Genomic DNA, 19,586 nt, shown 5'->3' on the forward strand with positions numbered 1-19,586 from the left:
GCCACAGCAGTGAAAGCGCCGAGTCCTAACCACTGGACTTCCAGGAAATTTCCAGGCTTAAGTATTTTTTAAAATTTCCCAGGTAGTGCACTGTTGGTGGGAATGTGAATTGGTGCAGCCATTATGGAAAACAGTATGGAGGTTCCTCAAAAAAATTAAAATAGAACTACCATACAATTCAGCAATTCCACTTCTGGGTACTTATCTGAAGAAAATGAAAACACTAACTCAAAAATATATGCACCACCATGTCCACTGAAGCGTTATTTATAATAACTAACATATGGAAACGACCTAAGTGTTCACTGATGAATGAATGGATAAAGATGTGAGATACACACACACACAATTGAATATCATTCAGACATTAAAAAAAAAAAAAGAATGAAGTAGTGCCATTTGCAGCAACAAGGATGGAACTTGAGGGCATTATGCCAAGCTAGAAGTCAGGCAAAGAAAGATAAACACCATATAATCTCACTTATATGTGCAATCTAAAAAAAAGGAAAACCTAACTCATAGATACAGAGGGCAGATTGGTGGATGCCAAAGGCAGAGGGACAGGGGAAGAGGGGGGGTTGGTGGCAGTGGTGGTAAAATGGGGGTCAAAAGATATAAACTTCCAGTTAAAAAATAAGCAGGTCTTGGGACTTCACTTGTGGTATAGTGGTTAAAAATCCGCCTGCCAATGAGGGGACACGGGTTCGAGCCCTGGTCCGGGAAGATCCCACATGCTGAGGAGCAACTAAGCCTGTGTGCCACAACTACTGAGCCTGCACTCTAGAGCCCGCGAGCCACGACTACTGAGCCTGCATGCCACAACTACTGAAGCCCACGCGCCTAGAGCCTGTGCTCCGCTACGAGAGAAGTCACCGTAATAAGAAGCCCGCGCACCACAACGAAGCGTAGCTCCCGCTCGCAGCAACTAGAGAAAGCCTGCGCACAGCAACGAAGACCCAACGCAACCAAAAAAAAAAGCAGGTCATGGGGATGTAATGTACAACATGGTGACCAGAGTTAATAATACTGTATTGCATATTTGAAAGTTGCCAAATGAGATTTTAAAAGTTCTTATCACACACATATTTCCCCTGTATATTAGCTTTCTATTGCTGCTGTCACAATTTACCACAAACTTAGTAGCTCAAAAAACACAAACATTATATACGTCTATAGTGCAGAAGTCAGAAATTTCACTGGGCTAAAATTAAGTTATTGGCTGATATGCATGCCTTACTGAGGCTCTATCGGAGAAACGGTTTTCTTACCTTTTCCAGCTCTTAGAGGCTGCCTGAGTTCCTTCCGTCTTCAAAGCCAGTCGAGCCTTTCTCACATCACATCACTCTGACATTGGCTGTTCTGCCTCTCTCTCCCACATTTAAAGACTCTCGTGATTATGTTGGGCCCACCTGGATACTCTAGGATAATCTCCATATCTTAGAGTCAGCTGGTTAGCAACCTCAACTCCTGCTACCTTAATTCCCCTCTGCCATGTAATGTAACATATTCACAGGTTGCTGGGATTAGGATGTGGACATCTTTGGGGACCATTATTTTGCCTATCATATCAGATGACGCCAACATGCAGCTGAGAACTACTGGTCTACCTGTAAGAAGATGGACTCAAGCAGCAGCCCAGTTGGCGAGCTGAGCCATGAAGGCAGATTGGAGACACACAGTGAAAAACTGGTGTTAGGGGGGAGGGGGAGGAGCAATAACCAGTCTCACCAGTTCTACATTGTTGCAGAATGTGCCTTGGTGGTGGGGGGTGGGTCATGTGATATATTTTCATTCAGTTCTCTGACAGTCCTGGGAAGATAAATTGTACACTATCCCAAAGGTGGTGGGACAATCCCCACTCAAGAGTAGCCATTAAGGAAAATGTTAAGTCATAACACAAGATGGAACTTTTCCAGACTTTTGAGATTGGTAGCTATCAGCTCGTTCCTTGTTTCATGCTCATTTGGAGCCTGGGTGTATGCCAGATTCTCAAGTGCTCTGAAGGCTGTCCCCTGTAGTGAAAGATGACTGGCCAACTGGTTGAATATGGCTTGAAGAGGTGTTCTGATTGGCTAACACTTTAATATTCACACACACACACACACACACACACACACATCCACTTGGGATTTCTGGCTTCTCTTAAAAAAATCTAGCACTCCTGCAGAACAACTCTCCGCTGGAAGAAGAGCTGCTGCCTTTCTACAGGGCATATATTCTCTGGTTTACGGCAGGCTTTATCCTAGCCTTTCTGTTTCACACCTGGCTCACTTCACACTTTTGTTACTTGCCTGGTCTGGAAGGAATATGACTTTACAAGCTTCCCTATCCTCCAGAGTTCATACGCCTGAAGTCAGGCAAAATTCTCATGAAGAGCCATTTGCCTGTCATCAATGCAAAAGTGAATAGCATACTGTGATCATTTCACCATATATACAATTGAATCACTGTGTTGTACACCTGAAACTAATATAATGTGTCAATTACACCTCAGGTTTTTATTTATTTATTTATTTACTTTATTTTTGGCTGCGTTAGGTCTTTGTTGCTGTGCACGGGCTTTCTCTAGTTGTGGTGAGCAGGGGCTACTCTTCATTGCGGTGCGTGGGCTTCTCATTGTGGTGGCTTCTCTCGTTGCAGATCACAGGCTCTAGGTGCACAGGCTTCAGTAGTTGTGGCTCGTGGGTTCTACAGCAGAGGCTCAGTAGTTGTGGCACACGGGCTTAGTTGCTCTGCGGGCATGTGGGATCTTCCCAGACCAGGGCTTGAACCCACGTCCCCTGCATTGGCAGGCAGATTCTTAACCACTGCACCACCAGGGAAGCCCTACACCTCAGTTTTTAAAAATATGAAATAAAATGAAATCCCCCACCCCCCCCCAAAAAAGAAAAAGTTAATAGTTCTCCAGTAGGAAAGATAGTATACAGGCCAATGGCATTGCCTTGTACACACAAAACCCTTTCCTCACAAGTGAGCACACCGAGCAGTTAGACTAGGGTTTGAGTAAAAGCCTGAATCGCCATGTGTCCTCGTAAACACAATGGTCTCCATCAGCACAAACCTCTTTGTAGGAAATTAAGCTGAAAGCTGCCCAACTGTAATTTCTGCCCATTGGTCTTTCTTCAGCCTTTGGAGGCACGTGTGACCAACCTCACTCTTCTTACATACCCACAGTCTTTCAAAAATTTTAAGACAATTATCATCACTCCTGAGTGCCTCTTCCTACATCCAAAGGCTTCTCTCCAGTGAACCTAATTCCTAATTCCAAGGTCACAGTTGAGACCTTGTCAGCATTCTGGTAATTCTCTAGCTTGGCTATGCCACCACGTATGCTGTTTCAAAGTTTGCACAGCACTAGATCCTCCAACTCAGACCCTGTGCCTCTATAACCTATCCTAACACTGCATTATAAGTTTACAAATTAGAAAACAATGGAGGATTCCCAAGCTGAGGTCCTTGGGGTGCAGGGCATGCTAAGAGATAACCTTCCCTCTACACAGTTCCAGGGAAGGCCCTCCCCTGAAGAAGACCTAGTGTTTCTAATGGATACCATCTAAAATCATTACTCTGCACACACAACCTTCTCCTCAACGGGCTGCAAATTTTGGAAGGATGACAACCTAGTTTTGAAACATGCTTCACCTCAAGAGGTTAGAGTTCACTTTAAGGGCCTGTGGAGAGAGGCGCTGGGGTGGTGGATTTTCCACGGTGCTGCTCATTAAGTCAGCCTTGGCTTACTACTATTAGGAGAGGTGAAATTCCAGCCAATTTCCGAATTGCTGGCATAACAGTTTCAATAGGTAAGATTGATACTTCTGGCCAAGTGAGATTTGGGGTTAGATGCAGTTTTGGTTTAACTATCTTTTATCTCAGATCGAATGAGACAGTGTATTGAATTACTTAGAAAAGTTCCTGGAACATGTTAATTTTTATCACTAATTCGTGGTTTTGGGCAATTCTTAAACATCTTTACTTCCACTACAGCTCTTTACAGTGGGTCTGGCATGTAGCTGCCACTCAGTAAATGTGAGTAAACCAATACTGGAGACTTCAGTCTGCTAAGTCTCTGACACATGCAGTCATGGGGCCAGTTACATCCACTCCCTCCACTGGAACAGAATAGATGGCTTAGGCTACGAGGAAAGTTGTTAAGCAGAGGAGTGGGTTAGCAGATTCTTAAAACTTGGGACCATTGGGCTTCCCTGGTGGCGCAGTGGTTGAGAATCCGTCTGCCAAGGCAGGGGACACGGGTTCGAGCCCTGGTCCAGGAAGATCCCACATGCCACGGAGCAACTGAGCCTGTGTGCCACAGCTACTGAGCCTACGCTCCAGAGCCCGCTAGCCACAACTACTGAGCCCACTTGCCACAAATACTGAAGCCCACACGCCTAGAGCCCATGCTCTGCAACAGGAGAAGCCACTGCAATGAGAAGCCCGCACACTGCAACGAAGAGTAGCCTCCACTCGCCGCAAGGAAGACCCAACACAGCCATAAATAAATAAATAAATAAATTTTTAAAAAAACAAAAGAAAACTTGGGACCGTGTCAGCAGCTGTTCCATCTGTAGGGAGAGAGTGTAGATGTTCTCTTAAATGATCCTACTCTATTTATAGTCTTTTGGCACAGAATGTTCTGCTATCTCACTTGAGATTGTTCCTTTAGGACCAAGAGAAGGAGAAAGCAAGGCAAACCAGCAATCACATTTGATTGTCTCCAGTCCTAAGGAGCTTGGGGCATGCTCGTTAAGGCATCACACCTGATGGGGGCTCCAGCAGGGACTCCTACTCAAGGACACAGTAAAGGAAGCAAAGGCAATCAACCCAAGCAGTACTGAAGAAGACAGGATGGAAAGGACTTTTTTATTTTCCCAGATCTTCAGGCAACCTCACCAAGCTGGAGGTCGCATGCAGGTGAGTATGAAACTAAGAAAAATACAAGGCTTAAAAAGTATTGTGCATTATATTTCTTCAATCTCTGGTAGGCCAGGAGCCCAAGGTCAGTCTGGCAGGAAGCTGAGAGGACTGCCTGGTCCTGACAATCACACAATCTTCACAGTTTTGAGCATGTCTGACAGGACGTACGTGTCATCCCAGCCCTTTCCAGGCTTCCTCAGGGTTTGCTCCAAGGCCTGGGCCATTTCCAGCAGCTCTGGCGTGGCAAGTTTCCGCTCAGGGTGCGGCTGACAGAACAGGATCTCGTTTACTTCACCCTCAATTCGCCGGACATATAGGAGGGGGAACACCGCCTTGAGCCCAGCCAGCACTAAGTCCTTTAGCCCTAGGTCTCGGCACACGAGGTTGAGGATAAAGACACCTGTAGGGTGGGGAGGAAAGGGTCAGAATGACTGTGGTTCAGGGGACATGTTGGAGACAAGGTTCAGCTCTGAGGAATATAGCCATTCCTGCCCCAGGAAGGCTGGTGGACCAAGGAACACACCTACAGCGGCAGTGACTTTGAAGAGAACACACAGCATACAAAGGCAGGAAGAGAAAAGCATGGGGGATGTGTGAACCATGAGAAAACTTCAAGCTAATTTCTTGCTCTTTTGTGCTGCTAACAAATGTTACCATTCTCCATGCTTCAGTTTCACAAAGGATTGCTTTGAGAAAGAAGTAATTAATACCCCCAAGTAAGAATGTAGCAATTCCACAGAGAGATTATGTTCTTGACATATATATCACATGCCTTCACTTGTGACAATTAAGGGTTCTAAATCAACTCTGTTCACCACAGTACCTTAGCCAAATCAAAATACCTGGGAGGCAGTGAACATAAGGATTAAGAGCTCCAGCTTTCAAGTCACAAGGATCAGGGTTGGAGCCTTAGCTCTTATCTTGTGTCACCTTGGCAAGTCTCTACCTCAGTTTCCTCATCTGAAAACAGGTTGCTATGAAGATGAAATCACATACTGCCCAGTCCAGGGCATGTGGGAAGAATTCAAATGGTCACTAGCGCCACCATGCTGGTGGGGATGTGAATTGCTGCGACTACTTTGTAACTGTGTGGCAACATCTACAAAAACTGAACATATGCATAATCTGTGATCCAGCAATTACACCCCTACATCTATGCCCAACAGACCTGCACACACATTTCACCAAAAGGCATCTACTAGAACGTTAACGGCAACACTTCTTATAAAAGCCCCAAATAGGAAACAACCCAAATGCCAAAAGCAGAATGGAGAAATAAATTGTGTATCACCCAGTATCAACACAACACTATGGGTGAATTTCACAAACATCATGCTGAGTGAAAGAAACAGAGAACATTCCGTATGGGCAAAACTAAGCTGTGCTGATAGAAGTGAAGATAGTGGTTATCCTTGAGAGGACGAGTTACTGAAAGGAGGTAAGAGGTGGACTTCTGGGGCACTGGAAGTGTTCGGTGTTTGGTGCTGGTAAATGAATATGTTCAATTTGGGGAAACCAATCAAGGTACAAGGTACTTATGATACGTGCATTTTTCATTAAAAAGAAAAATGTCCTTAAAGGGCCCATCCCTTCTCCCTCCCCAGCCTTCTGTTCTTCATACCTTCAGGAGTCAAGATGCTTTTGACCTTCTGCAGGAAAGGTTGGGCCACAAACGCTGGGGGTGGGCAACTCATTCCCAGGGTTGGGTCCTTACTGTCCACATCAAACATTATGACATCATAGTGAGGTCGTGCTGGGAAAGAGAAGCAAACGAGTCTTTGTCTCTGCTGGATACAATAACGCCATTTACATTCCTCCACCACATCTCCTCCGTGACCTGTGGTGGGCACAGGTGGCTAAGTCAGAAGGATGACACGGAGGGTGTGGTCTGCTTATGAGGGCACTAGCGTCACAGTCCAGAGGAGGCACGTCATCTGCGTCCTGCTGTGCGTACTCCATGTCTACGATGGGGCCTGCATCTCATCTTCTTCCTCCACATTTTAAAGCCCTTTCCACACACACACATTACTGGGGTCCACTCCAGCAGGATTACTGCTTGGTTAAGGGTCCATGTATACCAGTGATTTTCAACCCTGGCAGAACATTAGAGTCAAATGGGAAAATTCTAAAGATTCAGAGAACCTGGGCTCCACTCCTAATCAACAGAGTTAAAACCCTGGGGTGGCGAGGAACAGATGGGAGGGGAGGTGTGACGCTTCTGGTGTACTTTTCTTAAGCTCCCCAGGTGATTCAAAATATAGTCAGAGTTGAGAACCGTTGATCTAGAGAAAGCAGCTGAGCTGCCTCTGCCTTTAAGGGCTGACCCTGCAAAAGGTAACTTTAACTTAACTCTGGAAACAGCATATGTTGCCTCGTAGAAGAAAATGTTCTCAAATTAAAGTTAGCATATCTTTTCTAGCTGCTTGAACAATTACTGGCTCAAGAAAGAACTGATTTCGCTCAATGGGTGAGAAAGAACTGACCATGAATCTGATGATCTACTCCTTACTATAATGTTAGTTTTTACAAGGGGTAGGCCTGCGATACTAACGATTTGTTTTGGGCAAACTTTGAGACAGTGCTAATGATTATTCAATAAATACATATTTACTTAGGACTACACATGTCCATCACTGTTCATAGCACAGACCTGATTTTGGTTTCTTCAAGAGCAGAACATGTTGGCTCATCAAAGTCCAAGGACAACGAAGGCCCACATTTGTGGCACTGAGCCCCCCAACAATCCGAAAGGTTGCTGTTAAGACGAAGGCCAGGGCTGTTCAAAACTGACTTGAGGTGATAACAACAGCAGCACATCATGGATTGAGTACCTACCATGTGCCTGGCACTGTTTTAAGTGCTTCACATGTATCAGCCCTGGGCCCCCAGACTGGTCCCAGCCTCAGAGAGTGAACGTGTGAAACTCTGATAGAGTTAAGTTCAGTTTGCAATTACATAAGACAGCATCTGTCCATCCCAGCACCAAAACACTTACCCCAGGCATCCCGTTTTGCCACACCCTTCCTGGAAGATACTCTAACCCAGCGAGAACCAGAGCATCTATTACAGAATGAGCAGACCGGGAAGGGTGTGTGGCCTGGGCTCCCCAGGTTCACGTAGGACTGAACCAACCTAACTGACTTCTCCCTGAGGGGCTCATGTTCTGCAAAGCATCAGTCATCAGAAGCCTATATATTAAGCTGCAGAAGCATCAGGGGAGCTATTGTAAAACATTAATACGCCTTTTGTCCAAGTCTGGGATACAAATTATTATAGCAAAATGGAGCCTTAATTCCAGTAGCAGCAGGGCTATGGGAATTCCCACTAACACCTGCATCATGGTTTAACCTCAGCACTATTGACATTTGGGCTAGATAATTCTTTATCATCAGTGGCTGTCCTGTGCATTGTACGATGTTGAGCAGCCTCCTGGGTCTCTAACCACTAGATGCCAGAAACACCTGTACCCAATGGTTACAACAAAAAAGTGCCTGCAGACATTGTCCCTGAGGTTTAGAACCACTCATCTACATGAATGCTGTTTTGCTCTGTTTCTGGCTTCACCTCTAGCTGAAAGATTTACAAAACAACTTCCCAACACACACCCCCAACGTTTCTTCTCCTTTTCCTCACTCAGATACAGATTCTGGGTTTCTTGGGATGATGAGAAAGTGGCAAGGTTACAGGGTCAGAAGAGATTCAGAAGGGAAGCCCACTCATTTGTTAGCGTCATTAGGGCAGGAAACGGTCTGTTTTGCTTATTGCCACAGCCCAACCCCTAAGAGTACCGAGTATGTGGTGGACACTCTATATTTATTGAATAGCTGTCAACAAATGAATGAACAAACGAACTGGTGAAAGACTGGGATGATGCTGATGCTGCCCTCTCAGAGGTGAGTTCTAGAGGCTCCTGCAGGCCTGACAACCTGGGATCAATCCTCCCTCAACACCCCTCCAAATTCTCCAGTAGCAGTACCTTCTTCTTCTGCCAGGCTGCTAATATAGTCCAGGCCATCCGCGATGTGGACCTTCATACGGTCGCTCTGGGAGAAGCCAAACCACTGAGTGGCCACTTGCAACATGGAGGGGTCGATCTCCACAGCATCGATGCAGGACTTCGGGAAATGATCGTGGACAAAAAGGGGGAGGCTGCCCCCACCCAGGCCTACCACCAACAATCCCAGTGGGGTCTCTGTAATAAAGAATAAAAGCATCATTTTACCACCTGCTCACTGTAAAGTTTTGTACCACACTTGGGGAGGGCAAAAGAGGGAGTCAGATTGTTGGTGCTACCCAGGGGACACAAGATTTAGTAGAGACCTGGCCTCCCTTGTCTCTTTCTAGAAACTCGGGAGTCAATTTAACATCTGAAAACTCAACCCTGGCCTCACAATCCTTCCTTTACTAGATCCAGAAGAATGAACCAGTGTATTATTATCATGGCCCCTTAAAGATCCCAAAGCACTCAGCTGACATTATAGCAATAACCCCCACCATAAGCATTACTAAACCCCTCTAGGAAACGGGAGGGACAATGGCCAACATCTGGTTTACGATCACAGGGAGTGTAGATGTGCTGCTCTCTGCTCAGCTTTCAACTCAAAGGCCACACTGCCTTCTCAGACACAGCCACCAAGCGAGGGCCATCCACCCAAGTTCCAGAAACCACAGGAAAACAAAGGCCCAAATCCTACACACAAGCACAGAAAAACCACAGCAACCACAGGGGATGAAGGGAAGGTAAGAAACAAGAAAGAATCACCAAAAGGAGACAGACCCTGAGGATTAAATGGAAGAACTGAGACTCTAGGGACATACATCAACACCAAGATAGATCAAATGTACAGCGTGTTCCAATAAGACATACTTAGGGACTTTGGGTGAAGACAGTTACAAGAGTAGACAGACTTTGTTATAAAGCAGAAACTAACACACCATTGTAAAGCAATTATACTTCAATAAAGATGTTTAAAAAAAAAAAAAAAAGAGTAGACAGAATCATGGACATTTTTGCTACTGTGGTCAGATCCAAACCTATTATTAGTGATAAGGCTATGACTGTACTATCTATACTATGGTTTTTCTTTTTAAAGTAGAAATTCAACATAGAATTGCATCTAGTACTCAAATAATGCATCACTGAAAAGCCAGAAATTCTCCTAAAGTGCACAGGTATATTTCTCCGGAGATGTGATTTTTAAATATTCCATCTGGTTACATGGGTAAATGCATGTGCAAAAATTCATCAAGCTGAACAACTTAAGATCTGTACACTTTACAGATCTCACTGAATGTATTTTACACACTAACTTTTTAAACTGAAGTATAGTTTATTTTACACTGATTTTTAAAATAAATGAAGAGGAAAAAAATTTAGGTATCAGCACATGTAGCTGTTTCAAACAATTTGAGTTTGAAGGAAAAGTTATTTGGATGTTCATGAATGTAGAAGATGGTTGGGAATAAGACAGACATGACTATATGTGCATCTGTTGGTCTATAATCATGGTTCTTAAACTGCAAGGCAGCTGACACTGATTACCTCCGTGATCTTACATGTTCCCTCCTGTGGAAGGCAGTGGCGACCCCCTCACCTAGGAGCAGCTCCGGGTTTCTCAGCAGGGCAAGGCCGGCAATCATGGCTTTGTGGTGTTCACAGCACAGGTAACTCTTATCAATGGCCTGCCCCGGGGCTGCAGGGGGGTCCTCTGGAGTATCAGCAGGCCGCTGCTTCTTCCTGTCTTTTTTCCGTTTCTTCTGGGCTAGATCACAGACAGAGATGAATAAAGTCACATGCGTGGTACACTACTCCTTGGAAAGTAAGGCACACCAGCAGCAGTGTGCTGCAACTGGTTTGATGAGACTCGAGAACCCAATTGTGAAATATGCAGACATTTTGTGAACTGGTTGACATGCTGGTGGCTTGAAATCTGGCCATGGTGGCCATTTTTATGCCACAGAAATTGGCAAACAGTGCATATCATGGCTTTTTTCCCCAAAAAGACGGTTGTTAAACATTTAACATACACCAGAGAGTCAGAAAAGGGAAGTGGCAAAGAAACACCCCAAAACTCAGAACACTGGGAAAACTCAAGTGAGGAGTACTAGTACCTCTCCTCTGGGAAATATAAAGCCACTAACAGGTGAGAAGTTTATTCATCAGTTCTTTTAGGGGAAAAAGGACTTAGTTTCCAACTACCTCCTCTATGCCAATTACTATACTAGGACTTTTACTCTTGTAGCTCTGAAACAATCCTATATCAATGCTCTTATTCCAATTCTTGGCAGATGGAAAAACTGAAGATCTGAAGAGTTATTAATTAGGCCCAAATCAGTAGGCAATGCAGCCAGGATTTGAACCTGGGACTACCTGTCTGCAGCAGCTATCATCTTTCTACTACATCACACAGACAGTAATTCATACCACCCCACTGGACAAGGACATCACAAATGTTCACAGAAGGGGGGAAATCGTACAAAAGGCCCCTCTACTCTCCCTCTACCTACTCCCTCAACTGCTCCAGGATAGAGTGAACAGATGGCTCTGGGGTTTTCCTAGGGACCAGCTGTACCGTTGGGCACTGAAGTGTAAGTGGCAGTGTGCTTTTCAGAGATGTTAAGTTGCTTTTTAACACATTCTCCTCTTTGCTCACCAATACTTCCATGAGGGAAATCATTCCCATAAGAATTAAGTGATAGGGGCTTCCCTGGTGGCGCAGTGGTTGAGAATCTGCCTGCCAATGCAGGGGATACAGGTTCGAGCCCTGGTCTGGGAAGATCCCACATGCCGCAGAGCAACTAGGCCCGTGAGCCACAGTTACTGAGCCTGCGCGTCTGGAGCCTGTGCTCTGCAACAAGAGAGGCCGTGGTAGTGAGAGGCCCACGCACCGCGATGAAGAGTGGCCCCCACTTGCCGCAACTAGAGAAAGCCCTCGCACAGAAACGAAGACCCAACATAGCCATAAAAAAATAAAAAATAAAATAAATTAAAAAAAAAAAAAGTTTAAAAAAAAAAAAAAAAGGAATTAAGTGATACTAAGAAGTCTTGACAACAGTGGGGAAAAAACCCAAAACCCAAATCGGAGGGCAAAACGTTCTTTGAAGCACTTTTACTGAGCTTTCAGTGAGATGAAACTGAACCAACCTGCAGCCCAAGTGACCCAATGACAGCACAGGAACCCAACAAATATGGGTGCACATGACCAGGGGACACCCCTCAAGAGGAGACCATCCTGCTGAGAATAACCTGATCCTGAGCTGTGGGCAAACCCATGACCTCATGAGGTTCTGAATTCTCTCTTTTTGCCCTCCTTCCAGATGGCCTTGCCAACAGGACAGCATCATCAGGCAAAGGGAACGACCGGCAATCAGGAGAGCCAATTTCAGATTCCAAGCCTGACTCTCTGTGCCTCTAAAGGGAAGTTATACTGGAGAAGGGGTGGGGAAGAACATTTTTCTACTCTATACGTGTGGTCTGTGATTGATTACAATGAGTAAGTATTACTTTTATAATACAAATATATAATGACCCGAGAAAATAAACAAACGATTGCTCTCCCCATTAGTGGGCGTTTCTGAGCAGCACGTGGGAGACCACTTAAAAGAGAACATGGTGGGGGGCTTCCCTGGTGGCACAGTGGTTAAGAATCTGCCTGCCAATGCAGGGGACACGGGTTTGATCCCTAGTGCGGGAAGATCCCACATGCCGCGGAGCAACTAAGCCCATGTGCCAAAACTACTTAGCCTGCACTCTAGAGCCCGCGAGCCCCAACTACTGAGCCCGCGAGCCACAACTATTGAAGCCCGCGCACCTAGAGCCCGTGCTCTGCAACAAGAGAGGCCACCGCAATGAGAAGCCCAGGCACCACAACAAAGAGTAGTCCCCGCTCGCCACAGCTAGAGAAAGCCCATGCACAGCAACGAAGACCCGACGCAGCCAAAAATTAATTAATTAATTTTTTAAAACAGAGAGAACATGGTAGAGATCTACACTGTCAAAGCCTGTAGCCATGGGCCACTTGTGGCCATTTAAACTTAAATGTCAGTTCATCAGAATTAAGAACTTACATCAGAAAAAAGATTAAAGATTCAGTTCCTTAGTCACACCGGCCCTGTTCCTAGTGCTCGGTAGCCACATATGGTTCATGGCTGCCACCCTGGGCAGCTAACTGGGTATTAAACATTTCCTTCACTGCAGAAAGTTCTACCAGACTAGGTGACCTCCAGGGCACCCACCAACTGTACAACCCTCTAAAACAGGTGCTAGGAGGTGGCCCCATGGACGAGGGCAGGCCTACTGAATTAATATACAGACATATATGGAGCAACTTGCAAAACACATGGTCTTTGAACTGCAGGCATTAAAGTGATTATCACATTTGTCTGATAAACCACCACCCCTGCTCCTTATCACTGCAGAGTCAGGCTTTGCTCAAGAACAGAACATCGACCTCCCTTCTGTTCATCGCCACTCACACCCTAAGAGCCCAGATGATAAGAGGACAACCCACAGAGCCGTGTGCCTCTGGTCACAGGTATCCGGGTCTGTCCTACAGCTCCGCCAAGCTCCCAGGTCTTTCTGACCACCCCAAATTGTCCATACCACGTCCACGTGGGCCCCACCACTGTGCCCACGACGCCTCACCTCTGTGAGACACATCCTTCAGCAGCCTGGCTTCTGACTGCACCACGTTCCTGTTGCTGAGGAAGATCAGCCGCCGAAAGTAGCGCCTGTCATCCCCCTGCACATCCTCGATGACGTAGTCGCCACTCAAAGGGCTGCAGTCTTGGTGCTGAACAGTCCGGACCCCGATGTCCCCACCCACAGACAGGAAGGGTACCTGAAGGAACAGCAGAGATGTGGTGAAAACACCAGCTCAAATGAGAAATACGAGACATTATAATCCCTTCCCTTTGTGTGTATGTGAAGAATCCCCGCACCACGGTTCTGAGCAGCAACAACTCCGAAGATTTGCCATTTTGTTAAAGTATTCTTCTGGGGCGTTTGACTAGATCTCAAAAGGTTTAACTGACCTTTCTGAAAACCAACTGAACAACTAAAGATTCCCCAAACCATTCGTGAAATGCAGTTGGTTCTCCACAAGAAAAATATGAGTTTCTCAACAGTAATCCTTAAAAGGACTTTCAATAGTCCAAGACAATGAAAGCTAGAAGGAAGCCTCAAGAAGGGACTAGAATCATGAGAGAAGGAATCTAAATAGGGATAAAGATATCAAAATCCATGGGGAAAGCAACCACTCCAAATTTGGCGAAGTGTCTCCCGTCCCCCAGTTATTCTCAACTTTTTTCTGCATTCTTCTAAACAGAAGAAAAAATTAGGAGGAAAAAATACATTTTTCCCCTAAACTTTTCCATTCCCTTCCCAATCTTCACATTTATTTCTTTTTAAAGACTTACAAGAGTATTTAATAATCATGAGGGACTCCTGACTTTGCGGAGATGTAGGCACTGTTTTGAGAGAAATTCACAAATGAACCTCCCCACAGGATCTGGGTCTCTCTGATGGGACACCAACCCCAAAGTCTTCCAGAAAGCATCAAATACATATTCATCTGTAAGCACAAGTCAGCCTAGTGGGCAGAGCCACAGGCTGGGAACCCAGGAGCCTGGGTTCTTCTTTTCAGTTCTGTTACTACAGCATCAAGCTTCCAGGTACCTTGTCTTTCCCATCTATCAGAAGGATAAACTTCTTTCTATAAAGCCCTTGCAATAAAGTCACCTATCAATTACCCTGTCTTGTGACCAGGATAGTACAAGACAGATGGCGTCAACTGATAATACCATATCACCATTTTGGCAGAAACCTTCAGTTTCCTTCCCAGTGGAACATCACACCAGCAATGTTCATATCCTGAAAATTAAGCTGAGCTCTTTTGGCCCTTTCCCGTTCTACCTCACATAATGATGGTTCTAAGAAGCAAAAATGGCCAAGGAAGTCCTGCGCAAAGTGAGTTAGGAGAAATACAGCCTGAGTAAGCTGCAGTGTGAAGAGCTGGAGCTTGCAAGGTGGAGAGCACTTCCTTCATGCCATCCGAGTGGCCCCACAGGCACAGATGCTACTGGGGGTCTCAATAAGGGCAACCGCTCACCTTCCACTCACTGCCTGGGACATAACTTCTGCTCACTTAGCTCTTAGCTGCTGACATGCCCTCCAGGAACAGACTAGGGTCACAGACCCTAGTCCTAGCTTCTGCCAAGATACCTCTGCCTTCCTGGCTACTAATATGACTTCCCCAGAGACCCTGAAGGCTGCTACCAAAGCTTTGTTACCTGCTGCTGAGCGGGCATCCCGGCCGGGGCCAGCTCCATGACTCTGGCCGACAGCTCGGCCTGGATGCTGTCCATGCCTTCGTACTGCTGACCTCGGTGAAGGGCCACTGTGATCAGCCTCCTGAAGCCCGCACTGGCTGCCAGCTGCTTCCGGCCCTCCTCCATGCCAAACAGCCACTCAGTCTCCCGACCCTGGGGGACTGGAAAGAGGCATTTGTTGACAGGGAGTCCTGGGAAAAGTTCAAGCCCACAACCAATATGCCCCACGTGGCAGAGAGCCAGCCCCTACCCCAAGCCCAGCAACCCAGCAACCCTTCCAACTGTGACCTACTGAGGGGCTATCAATCCCCAGTCAACAATGTCCACAGCAAAGCTGCCATCAGACCCATGGCAGGACCCAGCGTGGAAAAGAAGTGTGAGCATGTATGTAAGGGGAGGGAGGCAAGTACCTAGTGCAAGAAAAATAGCAATAATGCTAACACTTCTTACATGCCAGGCATTATTCCAAGCAGTTTACAAACAGAAACTAATCAAATCCTCACAATAGCCCAAGATGCAGGGAGTATTATTATTATTCCCATTTTATAAATGAGGAAATTAAGACACAGAAGTTACATTATTTGCCCAAATTCACACAGCTCGTAACTGGCGAAGCTAGGGCTCAACCCCAGGCAGTCCAGCCCCAGACTCCATGTTCGTATCCGCTGTGCTATTAGTTCTCACAGGTGCACAGTTAGGATAAGGAAATACTTGGAAAAATGGATTCGATGTCAGGAAACAAATTACCAGCATGATGTATCACCACCTCACGTTTGTCTAGAATATTCTACTTTTGAGAGCATTTCCTCATACTATCTCTTTTGATCATTACTAAGGTGAATCTGGTATCATTTACCCCTTTCAATAATAACACTAACATTTGTAAAACTTATCATGTGCCAGGCACCATTCAAGGAGCTTTTTACACTTCTCACAATTACACAGTTAAGATCTCACTTTATAGATGAAGAAACTGAGGCACAGAAAGAACACTAACTTGTCCAATACCACCAGGAAGTGACTGAGCCAGGACTGGAAACTAAATAGTCTGGTTCCAGAGCTCACTTTTTTAGCTACTACTCTGTACTGTCTCTAAATTCAGCAGAGACCCACAGAAACTTCCCCAGGTCACACAGCTTACAGGCTACAAGGCTGGGACTCCCGTTGCTTCTACTACTCCTTGTTACAAAGTGACTAACATCTCTACAAATGCGTGACCTGCCTAAATGCATCTATATTACTTCAAGCCTTTGCAATGGAAGATGAGAAGAAATAAACCTCAAATCCAAGGAGGCAGCTCCCCCTTCCTCATGCCTTGGCCAGTCTAACCTCTTCAAGCACCGCCCCCTGCAAGATAAAACCAGCCAAGGCATACCCATCCACCAAAGCCCCAGCCCCAGCCCCTGTAAGCCAGCCCCCTCCAGGGAAGAGAGGGAGCAATCCCAACTCACTGATGAAAATGGCAAAATGACTGTCCCGCGATGGTTTCACAGTGGGGCTGTCCACCACGTGGAGGGTGTAGCGTGGCTCCCCCGTGTCCCCACTGCACAAGTCCAGAGACACATTCCCCAGCCCGGCCTTGCGGTACAGCTGGCTGCACAGCCAGACATACTGCTGCCGCTCCCGCACCGCCTCAGCCAGCCGCTCGGCACTCTCCAGCCGCACAGGCTTGCCCTGCTCCTGAGCACACAGCTCAAAGATCTGAAGGGCAGAGCCAGGGACCGGCCTGAACTTGGTCATGATGAAGGCAAAGACAGGCAAGGAGAACCGAGGCTCTGCTTCCAACAGCTGGTCTTGGCTGTTGGCCACCTGGTGCACCCTCACCATCCACCCCTCCCGAGAGAAGTGACCCACTGCTTTCTTCAGGACGTGAGCCTGAGCCAGGGAGATGCAGAGGTAGCGACCGCCCACCTGCAGGACACGGCCAACCTCAGCCAGCATCCTGTCCACCTGCTGCAGGGTCTTCTCCTCCTCATCTGTCAGGACGGCGTCCAGGGTGCCCTTGTCCAACACCACCTGGAATGAGGCATCGGGAAACTCCATCTGTGTCATGTCCATCTTCAAGAAGCTCATCTGGGGCCGTCGGCTGGCATTGCGTTCCTTCATTTGCTTGATGACGACCTCACTGATGTCAATGTTCACTATATCCTGATAGCCCACATCATACAGCTGCTCGCTTAGCTCTGAGTTACCACACCCAATCACCAGCACCTAGGGGGAAAGAAAACAAGATGGAGGTGATCAAGGCAAAGGAATGAGCTTCAGACACTTCAAGGAATCAAGTCTCACCCTGGCTGCTGTATGTCTTCAGAGGGCAAAGATGCTATGCCATGAGAAAGCACCACTACAAAGTTGATTCTAGGCTCCATCTTGAAACACCACTGGTTAGAAGAACTCACTAGTAACAAACCACATTCCGCTATAACAATGCAAGTTATGCAGAAACAAACTAACCGGCGTTGTTCTTTTCTCTGAATCAAGCGTTTATTAATCAATTGCAGGAACAAACTAATCATGGTTGTTCTTTTCTCTGAATCAAGAATTTATTATTCAAGAATTGATAGGAAGTCACAGAATCCAAATACAGTAGTTATAACTGAAATCTACTATTTGTTTTACTGTTGAAAACCTAGGTCTGGCATAATCCTATTCCACTCATGCCTTTGGCTCCAACTCATGATATTGTGCTATTTTCTGAAGCCAAACTTAAAACACAGGTTGTTGCCTCCCTCTCTGTGGAGGAATCTCCCATTGATCCTTCAAAATTCTGCCCTGATGTCACCATCTCTGGAAAAGCATTGTACAATGACAAGTGCATAAGCTTTGGAGCTAGGTGGATCTAAGTTTAAATCCCCACACGACCACTTACTACATGTATGATCTTGGGCAAGAAACTGGCTCTCAGAGCCTCAGTTTCCTCATCTGTAGAGTTCGTGTATTACCACTCACATCAAGGTTTATTATGAGAACTCAGTAACTGAGCAAACACACACACACACAGCACCCAGCATAAGGTTTGGCTCTGAAAGCTTCCTCCTCCAATCTTCGTTTTCTACCCTTCTTCCTTCCCTACTTCCACCTCTATCAAACCTCCTATTACTGTACTTGGCACTTTTCACTTCTGGAATGTGCCCAGGATTTATATCTTAATGCTTGTGTGGCTTAAGGGCTGAACACAGTGCCTGAAAGTCAGTGGGCCCACAACAACTATTTGATAACAGATTCATTTATCAGTAAAGCCACGGCTGCTGCCAGCTCCACGGGGATGCACAGTGACAGAAAAGCACACTTCCCTCACTAGGAGGAGATGTCTAGCTTGCACTACTAAAGAAGTCATTCTTCCAGTGAGGTTATTAATTCAAGAATGATCTGGGGGTGGAAGCTCTGTTATCTGAAAACCTTTAAAAGGATACTTTGTAATTACCTTTTAGCTAGAATGTTGTATGGAATCCTGAAAACATGGGCCCGTTTAGGGCCCCCACGCCTGTCACCGTCTACCAAGTGCAGGATTTCTGTTATCAGTTCCTACCTTCCAGGGCACACACAGGGCTGCCAGGCCGCGCTTACCTTTTCCCTGGGCTTGATATATTTGTGCAGCAACCCGCACAGTTCCAGGTAGGTTCCATACCACTCGAAAGCTTTCTTTCCCCTCTGCTGGAAGAACTTCTCCCAATAGTCAATGGAGCCAAACTCCTTAGGGCTTTTAGGTAAGAGATCCATATTCCCACTGCTCGAGCTGCGTCTTCAAGACTCTCCTACTCCCTGTGCGGTACCATCCGAGGGGTTTCCCCACGCGCTGGTTCTGGGACACCGCAGCAGGAATTCTTTCCACGGACAAACAGCCACATTGACTTGTCCCCCACTCAAAACCCAAAGGGATGACCTTTACACGCCCGCCGCACACGCAAGGCACTGAACCTAATAAACGCTCACCCCCTGTTCCACCCCAAAGCCCCAGACCCGTGTGGGGAGGCCCTCACACTTTATCAGAGCTCGGTTTCAGAATCGGCAATCATATCCGGGTGCGAGGCTTCGCGATTGGTTGGCTGCCCAGCCCATCTCAGCAGTTCATTGGTCAGTGATTTTCGTCCTGGCACGTCATTGGCTGCAACGCGCTCGCCTCACGCTGGCGGCTTCTTCGCAGGCGCCGCGCTTTAATTTACGTGAGCCGGAGCGGCGCGGGGCGGGGCCACGGGCCGGAGGCAGGGCGGGAGCCGGGGTGTTCCGGTCCCAGGCTTGCGTCGGAGCACCGAGCGGGGGCAGCCTTCTCAGCTCTGGGCTTTCCAACCTTGGAAGAGAGCTCCCGGGTCCCAGGCTGTTTGTTCCTTTCGTCTCTGAGCTCC

At 46.7% G+C, this 19,586-nt stretch overlaps 1 protein-coding gene across 5 annotated transcripts; it reads right to left on the bottom strand.

The window, feature by feature from the left end:
• Nucleotides 1-4,841: 4,841 nt before the first annotated feature.
• METTL13 (methyltransferase 13, eEF1A N-terminus and K55) lies at nt 4,842-19,350 on the bottom strand. Of its 5 annotated transcripts, XM_082437842.1 has the most exons (8): nt 18,811-19,341; nt 16,695-17,454; nt 15,205-15,404; nt 13,559-13,754; nt 10,509-10,676; nt 8,891-9,106; nt 6,536-6,667; nt 4,842-5,314 (listed from the first exon to the last, which is right to left on the bottom strand). In XM_082437842.1, exons 1-8 carry the CDS (start codon nt 18,961-18,963, stop codon nt 5,040-5,042), a joined length of 2,100 nt encoding a protein of 699 aa, XP_082293968.1. In that variant the 5' UTR covers nt 18,964-19,341; the 3' UTR covers nt 4,842-5,039. The 5 variants fall into 5 exon arrangements, with proteins under 5 accessions (XP_082293968.1, XP_082293969.1, XP_082293970.1 ...); XM_082437843.1 differs by lacking the exon at nt 10,509-10,676 and having other exon boundaries at nt 18,811-19,349; XM_082437844.1 differs by lacking the exon at nt 8,891-9,106 and having other exon boundaries at nt 18,811-19,346.
• Nucleotides 19,351-19,586: the final 236 nt, after the last annotated feature.

Source organism: Balaenoptera physalus (genome assembly GCF_965194825.1).
Source record: "Balaenoptera physalus genome assembly, chromosome: 1".
Lineage (NCBI taxonomy): Eukaryota > Metazoa > Chordata > Mammalia > Artiodactyla > Balaenopteridae > Balaenoptera > Balaenoptera physalus.

Coding starts and splice junctions, on each gene's coding strand:
- METTL13 (XM_082437842.1), bottom strand. CDS start 18,963: ATGGATCTCTTACCTAAAAGCCCTAAGGAGTTTGGCTCCATTGACTAT. Junction 10,677..13,558: donor GAAGGATGTGTCTCACAGAG/GTGAGGCGTCGT, acceptor TCTGTGATCTAG/CCCAGAAGAAACGGAAAAAA. Junction 6,668..8,890: donor CAGCCTGGCAGAAGAAGAAG/GTACTGCTACTG, acceptor TCTCTTTCCCAG/CACGACCTCACTATGATGTC.